Source organism: Elephas maximus, chromosome 13 (assembly GCF_024166365.1).
Source record: "Elephas maximus indicus isolate mEleMax1 chromosome 13, mEleMax1 primary haplotype, whole genome shotgun sequence".
NCBI lineage: Eukaryota > Metazoa > Chordata > Mammalia > Proboscidea > Elephantidae > Elephas > Elephas maximus.
The window spans coordinates 14131682-14142496 of record NC_064831.1 but is presented as its reverse complement, the minus strand read 5'-3'; the positions used below and the strand labels follow the sequence as shown (position 1 = coordinate 14142496).

General features: G+C 42.8%; 1 protein-coding gene across 1 annotated transcript; it reads right to left on the bottom strand.

Annotated features, from left to right (window-relative positions):
• Window positions 1–3777: 3777 nt before the first annotated feature.
• On the bottom strand, window positions 3778–7148 carry TKTL2 (transketolase like 2). Its single transcript, XM_049852682.1, has one exon. It carries the CDS (start codon window positions 6971–6973, stop codon window positions 5096–5098), a length of 1878 nt encoding a protein of 625 aa, XP_049708639.1. The 5' UTR covers window positions 6974–7148; the 3' UTR covers window positions 3778–5095.
• Between the last annotated feature and the right edge of the window lie 3667 nt (window positions 7149–10815).

The following is a 10815-nucleotide window of genomic DNA, read 5'->3' as shown; positions in this document are numbered from 1 at the left end:
CTGGGGAGGGTGATTTAGCAGACAAAGGTGGAATAATCTCTTCATATGAGAGTGAGAGGGCTGATTATGCTGGCAGGAGTGATTCAACAGAATTCAGGGGCTCAGTGTTTACAGCTTCCTGATTATCTGCCCATACGTCCCTACCCAAATTTCAGGATCCCATTTCTTCCCAATCAACACCCTCACTTTAACTTCAGAGACCACTCAAGTTTGGGAATTCAGTCAGCATTGTAATTCAGCTACTCTTACAATAAGACTCTGGGTTGGGTTTTTGGCAATGTCAGCTCTGTTACTACAAGAAATAAGGCTTTCTTTCAAGGCACAAATGGAAACTTTGAGGTCGTTTATGCAGTGCTTGAGCTTTGAATCTGAAGCCCTGAGCTCACCTCTTTCTTTCACTTTTTCTAGCAATAGTGTGTCCGACCAACCAACTTCCTTATTCTGACAAAATCGTAGAAAAGTATCAAACATGTGATCACCCAGAACCTTGTCTCTCACCAATAACTGGTCTATTGGTGATATTTTGTGTAATTGTATCACCACCTCAAGCCATGGATTAATAGTGCCCTCTTTTTTCTTTACTACTGGAAGCAGAGTCATCAACATTTTTAAGACTAACCAGACTTGAGAACCAATTTAGAAAATTCGTCCTTACAATTTTGTTTCTCTAAACTCCATTCCCAGTACCAAATATCTTAGGCTAGGTTCTATAGAGAAGCAAAACCAGTGAAGTGTATGTAAATATATATTTATACATATGTATATATATAGAGAGAGATTTATATCAAGGAAATGGCTCACGTGATTGTAGAAGCTGGAAAGTCCCAAGTCCATGGGTCAGGCTGGAGGCTTCTCCTGACTCATGTAGCTGCAGGGGCTGGTGAATTCAAGATTGGCAGATCAGAACACAGGCCTTTGGTTCACAGGCTGCAGAGGCCAACAAATCCCAAGATTGGTAGGCTGCTGGCTCACAGACTGCAAATGCTGATGAAATCCAAGATCGGCAGGTAAGCTCCTAGCTCAAGTCTCAAGAACCTGAGGTCAGATGAACAGGAGCCAGGCAGGATCCAGAGTGAGCAAAAGCCCACAAGCCTTGCCAGAAAGTCTACCTATGTTGGAAGTTGCCCAAAGCCCCAAGGAAACTCCCTTTTCAGCCGACTGGCTACTAACGGCAGATCCCATCATGGGGGTGATCATATTACACCAGATCTCATCATACAACCAATTACATCATTATATGACTGCCACCATGATAAATGGAGAAAAGATTGAAGTTGCCAAGGATTTCATTTTACTTGGATCCACAATCAACAGCCATGGAAGAAGCAGTCAAGAAATCAAAAGATGCATTGCATTGGGTACATCTGCTGCAAAGGACCTCTTGAAAGTGTTGAAGGGCAAAGACGTCACCTTGAAGACTAAAGTGCGCCTCACCCAAGCCATGGTATTTTCAATTGCATCATATGCATGTGAAGGCTGGACAATGAATAAGGAAGACCGAAGAAGAATTGACGCCTTTGAATTGTGGTGTTGGTGAAGAATATTGACTATACCATGGACTGTCAAAAGAACGAACAAATCTGTCTTAGAAGAAGTACAACCAGAATGCCCTTAGAAGCAAGGTTGGTGAGACTGCATCTTATATACTTTGGATATGTTGTCAGGAAGGATCAGTCTCTGGAGAAAGACTTCATGCTTGGCAAAGTACAGAGTGAGTGGAAAAAAGGAAGACCCTCACTGAGGTGGATTGACACAGTGGCTGCAACAATGAGCTCAAGCGTAACAACGATTGTAAGGATGGCGCAGGACTGGGCAGTGTTTCTTTCTGTTGTGCATAGGGTCGCTATGAGTCAGAACCAACTCAACGGCACCTAACAATAACAACAACAACATGACTGCCAAATTACATCATAACTACCAAATCATTGAGAATCACAGCCCAGTCAAGTTGATACACAACCTTAACGATCACAATCCCTATGGATCAAAGTAACCTTCTAATTCCAGGCTTTACTTTAACAACAACAATAACAAAAAAAAGAATGAGACACAATAATTTATTGCTGGTTCATAGTGATTTCATTAAAATTGGCAATGCCAGGACCAGTACTTTGGAATGATCCTTTGACATTCTGAAAGTTTTCACAACTGACAATGTATGAAAACGTAAGGATGATGAGAGTAGAAAAGAGGTAATTATAAATGAGGATATTGGGAAGGATCACAGAGTTATTCTCAGGCAGATCAATTTTAGGAACAAAAACAAAAATTTAAGGACCTGAAAACAGATTGACTTAAAATCTTCCATGCCTACACAACCCTTGGAAACTCTTCAGGAGTATGTTCCAAGGTATGTTCACTTCAGTTTGGAGACTGTGAATGTAACTTGATAAAACTGCTTTACTGGAATCTCTTTAGCCTAACTTCCTAGAGAAATTTTAGTAATGTGATCTCTTTATATTGAAAATTAAAAAGAAATACAATCCAGGTATTGATTGTTATAAAAATGCAATTGGATTTTAAGCTAAGGTATAAAGTTAAATTATAAAATTAAGTTGTGTATTCATATGTATGTCATCAGAGGTTTCCAGTAATGGTGGATTAAGGAATGAGAATAAACCATCCTTAGAAAGACTAGAGAAAAAAACATTCTTTTAAATTTATTTGAAGGCTTGAGAAAGCTAGCAAGGAAATATCAATTACTTAGCCTTGATCTAAGAAAACATAAAAATCCCAAGAGATGAGTGCAACATTTGAGGCCACTTTTCCTACTGGAGACATTTGCAGATTCTCAAGTATGACTTTGGCAGCCCTGTGAAGCTTGGTGCCAAAGTGTGAATGCAGGGCCTAGATGACATAGGAGCTGTGGTATGCCCTGCAAGCTTTGTTTTGGGACACAAATGTCTGCATCCTAGGAATAACTAACATTGGTGAGATAAGTAACATCCCAATAAATGGAGGAATATACCAGGCTCATGGAATGAAGGCTCAAAGCATCATCATCACAAACTTTGGCAGCCAGGGGTTAGCATCAGTCAGGCATGATTCTCTCCTAAGATTTCCATGGACACTTAATGGTCTCAGGACTAGAGAATATTCAGTATAACACAATTTTGATTTCATCTTACTTAAAGAGCTGTAGATGCAAGATAAGTATCACCTCCTATCTCTTCTCATCGGAGCTGATGACCACTGGTTTATGCCCCATGGAACAGGACCTTTTACAGAAGAGATTCTTAAGGGTTCCCTTGCCCTCCTAACAGAAAGATAATTTCTGGTGGTCTCTGAGATTCTGTTAGGTATTTAAAACACACACACAAAAACAACTAACCTACTATCATAATTAAAGGTGGGTTTATGCATGTCCGGTTGCAGACAGACCATTTTGCACCCCAAATTTATGTTATAAACAATAAAAGCTGAAGCTGTTCAGTACGCATACTCAAATTTTGACAAGCAATTTTTCGTTAGTATTTTATCTTTTTTCGTGTGTCTGAGTCAATGCTACCTCTGAGAGTATGGAAGAGGTAAGGACAGACAATTGGTATTTAGCGGCACTCCATTCATGCATACATTTAATTGATGTTACTGGATTGAAATGGAGCCCTGGTGATACTGGAAGAATCAGTTACAGATTACTTGCTGACAAATATTATTGGATGTTTTTTGGGTGAGATAAGTGAGGTAAAACAATTCCTTTTGTTTATTTGCATTTCCTAAATTTACTACAGTGACCCCATATCAACTTTTTATTTTTACAAAATAACTTTTAAATCATATGAAATAATCAGTTATGTTCATCTTCCCAAAGAGGAAACCAGCTCGAGGAAAATGGGCAGTAATGGAATAAGTAGGCCCCAAGCACTCTGACTCCCAAACTGGTGTTCTTTGGCCGCTACCACACCTTCTAGAACAATTCCTGAAGCAAATGGGTTTGGGCTCCAAAGAACCCTAATAACCACTTAAGAAAAGGGCAATAAAAATAGCTGAAAGTAAGGCGTCTCTCTGTTGTTGTGTGCCGTCAAGTCAATTCTGACTCATAGTGACCCTATAGGACAGAGTAGAACTGCCCCATAGGATTTCCTAGGCTGCAATCTTTATCAGAGCAGATCACCAGGTCTTTTCTCCCTCGGAGGTAGCTGCTGGGTTCAAACCACCAACCCTTCGGTTAGCAGGTGAGCCACTTAACCACCGTGTCACCAGGGTTCATCTCCAGCCTGGTCCTTGGTTCAGGTTTATGGCTAGAAGACACACCTCTCACTGCTTTAGGTTTAGATGGAAGCTTCTTCCTTACTTACAGTTTCATCAGGGAGAAACTAAATCACAGGCACAGGTCAGAAACTAAATAAAGCAGACACTGTTTAAATGCTTTATTGACAGTGACTTTAACCAGCATCCAGTTAGCGGTCTGGTTTGGTCTCTGAGAAAAGGAAACACTCTTGAAATCTCACAGAACAGTGTAGCGTGCAGACCAGAACCGGTGATGCTTTGGTCCGTTTACAGAACAGTCACCGCAAGGAGAGCAGTGTTTTACGAGAGCTCTCACTGCTGCCCCACAGTCTCCCAACTGCACAGGGGAGATGAACGCAAACACGGAAAGAAATTCCAAGACAACTGCAGTCAGACATTATCCAGGAAACTGCAGGTAGGATGGCACTATATAAAAGCCCCAACTTGGAACAATATCACATTGGTAGTACTTCACAATCTAGGCTGTTGAAGTTTACACTTTTTTTTTTTTTACTTACATTACACACATGTAAGGAACTACGTACCTCTACATTGATCCCCAACTCACTTATCTGTAATTTTACCAGATAATTTTGTATTAGGTCGTTGTTTTGTTTGCTCTTTTGTTACTTAAAAGTTTATAACCCACTTTAATGATTCAGAAACGAAGTGACATTTATATACATAGTCACAGTTTAACAGAAAGGTAGTTAACTTGAATTTCTGAATTAAGAATGGAGAAAGCAGTTAACAGGCTCTGCTTTAGAAACAATAACAAAAGCACAACGGTATATATATGACAGTTTTGTTAACTGTTTTAAGATCAAAGGCCAAAGATTGACTTTTTTTAAAAAAATCAGCTATTTTAGTTCATTAGCATGTGTTTCACAGCTGCTACGATGTGTTTGGCACTAATTCCAAACATATCCAACAACTCCCTAGGTTTCCCACTTCCAGGCACTCCTGCCACTGCTAGCTGATGAACAAGGATGCCAGGCTCCCCAGAGACAGCTGCACATACAGCTTCCCCTAGGCCACCTTCTCGGTAGTGATCCTCCACTGTGAGAACCTGGTTGCCTGTGGCTTTTGCATTGGAGATGACAGTAGCAGCATCCAGGGGTTTAACGGTAAATGGGTCGATAATGCGGATAGAAATACCTTCTTCAGAAAGAACATCAGCAGCTGCTAATGCTTCGTGCAGAGTAACTCCAGCTCCGATAACTGTGACCTTGTCATTGTCACTGTGGCGGACAACCTTGGCCTGTCCAATCTCAAAGTTTTCTTGCGGGGCATAAATAACTGCAGTTTCCGGTTGGCTGGTCCGAATGTAGCACATTCCCTTGGTATTGGCAGCCAGACAAACAGCATGCTCTGTTGAGACGGCATCACTTGGATAGAAAATAGTGCAACTGGGAACGCTCCGGAACATAGCTAGATCCTCCAGGGCCATCTGGGAGGGTCCATCTTCACCAGTGGACACCCCGCAGTGGGAACCAGCAAGGTTGATGTTGGTTTGAGAGATGGCTCCCATCCGGATCTGATCAAATGCTCGGGTCAAAAAGGCAGCAAAGGTACTAACAAAGGCAACGGTTCGACCCCGTGCAGCACAGCCCAGTGCCACACTTACCATGTTCTGCTCAGCAATAAAACATTCAATGAACCTCTCAGGGTGTTCTTTCTTGAGTAACTCATAAAAGGTGGAGTTCTTTGTGTCACCATCCAAGACAATAACTCTTCCATTGGCACGGCCAAGTTTGGCCAGAGCCAAACCAAATGCTTTCTGAGTAGCTATCTTGTTGCCAACCCCATAAGCAGGTGGAGAGGTCATCTTTATACGCATGATGCTGATTTGAGGTGATTCTTCAACAAGGGATTTTGGCAGGAGACTTCTGTCGGTCTGTATCTGGCTCTCACTTAACTTGATAATTTCATCTGCTCTGTCTTTTGGCACTGGCCTTCCATGCCAATTTTCTGCATTCTCAACATCTGGAAGACCCTGGCCCTTGAAAGTCTTGGCAATTATAGCAGTGGGCTTGTTCTTCACTTGAGCGGCTTGCCAAAATGCTTGGCACAACGCCTCGACATCATGGCCATCCGCTAGGTAAGTGTTCCATCCAAATGCTTCACAGCGCTTCTCATGGACATCCGTGCAGTTCTCAGGTGGTGTGACACCACTTTGTCCCGAGCGGTTCACATCAAAGATTGCTACGAGATTGTCCAAGTTGTAGTGAGAAGCGAAAGACAAGGCTTCCCAGACTGAGCCTTCCGAGGATTCGCCATCTCCCACGAGGCAGAAGACCCGGTAGCTGGCCTTGTCCAAGTACTTGCCTGTATAAGCCATTCCACACGCAGCGCCTAGCCCGTGCCCCAGTGATCCGGTTGCCACGTCAACAAACGACAGTCTAGGGGTGGGGTGTCCCTCTAGGTCACAGTCAATTTTCCTCAAGCTCAGCAGGTCGGATTCTCTGATGGTGCCAGCCTCTGCCCAAGCGGCATAAAGGACGGGGGCAGCACGGCCCTTGGAGAGGACGAACCGGTCGTTGTCCGGGTGTTCTGGGTCTGTCTGTTTATACCTCATAGTGTGGAAGAACAATACCGACATGATCTCGGCGGCGCTGCAGCACGACGTGGGGTGGCCGGAGCCAGAGGCACAAGTGGCCCGGATGGAATGGATCCGGAGGCGGTTGGCCACGTCTCGTAGCACTTGTACGGTCGCCTCGTCCGGCGTGGCGTCGTCAGCCATGGCGGCGCTCAAGTCCTTCACCGGAGCGCAAACGCCGTCCACACGCCGGGCCCCCTCACGTGACCCTGCGCCTGGAGGAAGTGAGCTCACCAACGTGTGGGGGCTTTGCCGCGAGGGCGGGGATGGCGAGGATGCGCAGCGCTCTCCTGAGCCCTCGCCGCGCCCCGCCCCTCTGCCCGCCCCTCTCCCCGCCCCTCGCCTCGCCCCACCCCTTGAGGAAGTGAGCTCACCAACGTGTAGGGGCTTTGCCGCGAGGGCAGGGATGACGAGGTTGCACAGTGCTCGCCTGAGCCCTCGCCCCGCCCCGCCCGCCCTTCGCCCGCCCCGCCCCTCTCCCCGCCCCTCCCCTCGCCTCGCCCCGCCCCTTGAGGAAGTGAGCTCAGACTTGTGCAGGGGCCTTTGCTGCGAAGGCAGGGATGATGCGGTTGCGCGGTGCTCACCCGAACCTCAGCCCGGCCCTCGCCCCGCCCCTTGAGGACGTGAGCTCGGCAACGTGTGGGGGTTTTGCCTCAAGAGCAAGGATGTGTAGTGTTCCCCGGTACCTGAGCCAGTGCCTGAGCCCGTGCCAGCTCCCTTGAGGAAGTGAGCTCAGCAACCGGGGGTTCCCACACAGCCGGCTTTGGCGCTCCACCAGCGGCCGGTGAGGACTGAGCACCACCTCCTTCTGTGCGCACAGCGCCCCCTCCCGCCGATTTTTAATATTGTATCTGTCACGGTTCAACTGATAGACAAAAGTTCTGAAAGTTTCTTTGTACCTTTCCTCATGCTGTAAATTAAAAAAAGGACTTTCTTATATCTGTGTATATTATTTTTTTATGCATTAAGCAAATACCAAGACATCTTCACTGTTTATGGTAGCACATCAATAGAAAGAACCCAAAATCACTTTAACCATACAGGAAAATTAACAGAAACCTTCTGAGAGCAACTGAGAATTCTGAATCTCAGACTTTTAGAGAGAAATACAATGACTGGCTTGATCAAAAGTTACAGAAGGAACAAACCAATGGCAGAATATCTAGTAACTCCAGTTTTCCCAGTATATTCTAAAATACTATTACTGTTACCACAAATGTTAAAACAAAATGTGTTTACTTACTTTATTAAAAAACTAAATTTGTGCCATTGGGCTCTTCTGACAGGCAAAGGTTAAAAACTGTCATCAAAAACAAAGCAATGGCTGTATATTCTATACCATGTTGTGATGTTAAATACCCTGTTCTTGAGCCATAATTCTTAACTTTGACTTCACATTAAAGTCATGAAATTAAAAAAAAAAAAAAATCAATGCTTCGGTTCCAACCGCAGACAAATTGGATTTGAATACCTGAGGATAGAGCCTGGGAAGCTAGGTTTTTTAAATACACCCTTTTTATTCTAATGCATAGTGAAGGTTAAGAACAGATAGGCTGGAAATAGACTTATATCTGTGGCTCTGAACCTTGGTAGGACATTAGAATCACTTGGGGAGCTTTAAAAATCTCATGTCGAGGTCAAAGTCCAAACCAACTAATATAATTGAGAAGTTCAGGGCGATGGAGCAAGGCATCAGTTTCAAAATCTCCTCATACAATTTCAGTGTTAGGGCAAGGTTATTAACAATGAACTTAGGGGGTAGTGCTACTCTATTCTTTTTCATTATATCTCAAAAAATTTGGTAGTTAAACTATATCATTTTAATTTTTTTTTTAAGGACACAGAATAAACCATAATGGTATGATTCTAACAACATTTTAAGACTTGCTGAAAGAGTATTGGAGTTCGAAAAGTCCTTGAGAGGCCATCTGGTTTTCATTACTCCTCATCCCCATTGCAAATGAATGTTTCCTTATCTTTTTATAGGAATCACTAATGGCGTAGTGCTTAAGAGCTGCATCTGTTAAGCAAAATGTCGGCAGTTCAAATCCACCAGGTGCTCCTTGGAAACTCTATGGGGCAGTTCTACACTGTCATATTGGGTTGCTATGAGTTGGAATCAACTCCACAGTAACTGGTTTGGTTTGTTTTTTTTGTTATCATTTTAGATAAATAAGGAAAGAGAAAATACAGACTACGTAACACTGAGAGTAAAGAACATGAGAAATAAAGAAAAACATAATCCCAGTATCATGATACTGAAATGGAGCCCTAGTGATGCAGTGGTGAAGAGCTCAGCCACTAACGAAAATGTTGGCAGTTCAAATCCACCAGCCACTCCTTGGAAGGCCTATAGGGCAGCCCTACTCCATCTTATAGGGTTGCTATGAGTTGGAATCCACTCCACCAAACAGGTAGGAGCTGACAGGAAAGCAAAAAACCAAAACCAAACCCCCTACCATCAGTTGATTCTGACTCATAATGACCCTATAGGACAGGGTAGAACTGCCCCACAGTTTCTAGAGTTCCTGGTGGATTTGAACTGCGAACCTTTTGGTTAACAGCTGTAGCTCTAAACCACTATGCTAACAGGGTTTCTGACAGGAAAGCAGTTAATATAAATAAGGTTGTTCTGTTGCATGCCCTCGAGTTTATTCTAGACCCTATAGGACAAAATAGAACTGCCCCAGAGTTTCCTAAGCTGTAATCGTTCCAAGAGCAGATCACCAGGTCATTCCTCCCAAGGAGCGACTGGTGGTTGGAACCACCAACCTTTTGGCACCTGAGCACTTAAACATTGTACCACCAGAGCTCTTTATTTTGACTGAGGAGAGCACTAATAAATCCAAACATTGTTAAAGATGACATTATAAAAATGATCTGTTCACAGGAAGAAAAAAAAAAGATGAAGTAGGAACTACTTAACATTTCTTTCCAAAATCCCAATTTTTTTTGTTCATTCAAAATATTGTATAACACGTATTTCCTAAACTATTAAGTAGAAAGTTTTTAACATTACTAAAGGTCAATTTTGATAAGAAAAGAATGTGGTCTTGGAGATTCAATACCCTAGATAGTAAGTATAAATTTCCCTCTGTCATTCTGTGAGTCTATGTGGATTATTTGCACTACATACCCAAAACAAAACCTAGAAAATGATGTTTTGTAAATTATTAGAAAATATTTATAAAATGTCCTGAAATTTTTAGACAGAAGCCTACAAAGTCACACATAAATTATTAATAATTATTTTCCTTAAGATTTCAGTCTTTTAAAATATAAAGATGAAAATAACCATAATATGCATATTTTGATAAAAGCAAATTTGCCTAACGTAGCTGTGAAGATAACTTAAGTTGACTAAATCAAACAAAAACATGATACCACATTTTTTTTCCTGTCATTTAGAGGAGGCTATTACTGAAAAAATGCCAGCCAAAAATTTTTAACTAATATGCCAAACATTTAGTTGTTCTAGAGAAAAGTCCATTACTCATTTTAGAGGTCACTTTGGAAGCCAGTCAAAAGTTTTTGCAATAGGAAGAAATCATTTATTTATTAATCTCGGTTTATCCACACAAAATAGAGGTTGACAAATTCAAGTGCCTGCTGGACTAGGGAGGTACCATGAGTGCATGAATACTGGACATAAGAGTGTTGGAGGGGCCTGTGGCAATCGGGAGAATGCAAGCCCCCCCTCAACGCATTCAAAATTGAAAAAAAAAAAATTGTGACCATTGCGTTGGTCAAATATAATGTAACTGCAGGGACCTGACAATCTACTTCCATAAAGATAAGGGGAAAAAGAAGCCTTTGGAGCAGTTCTACTCTGTAACATGCGGGGTCATAATGAGTTGGAAGTGACTCGATGGCAATGTTTGTTACTTAGCACCATCACCACAAAAGGGTGTGATGCTGGAGCTGCAACAGCCTTTGCTTTACCTTAGGCAACAAGCCTGAGCATGAAATGTAAAATGCTTAGTATG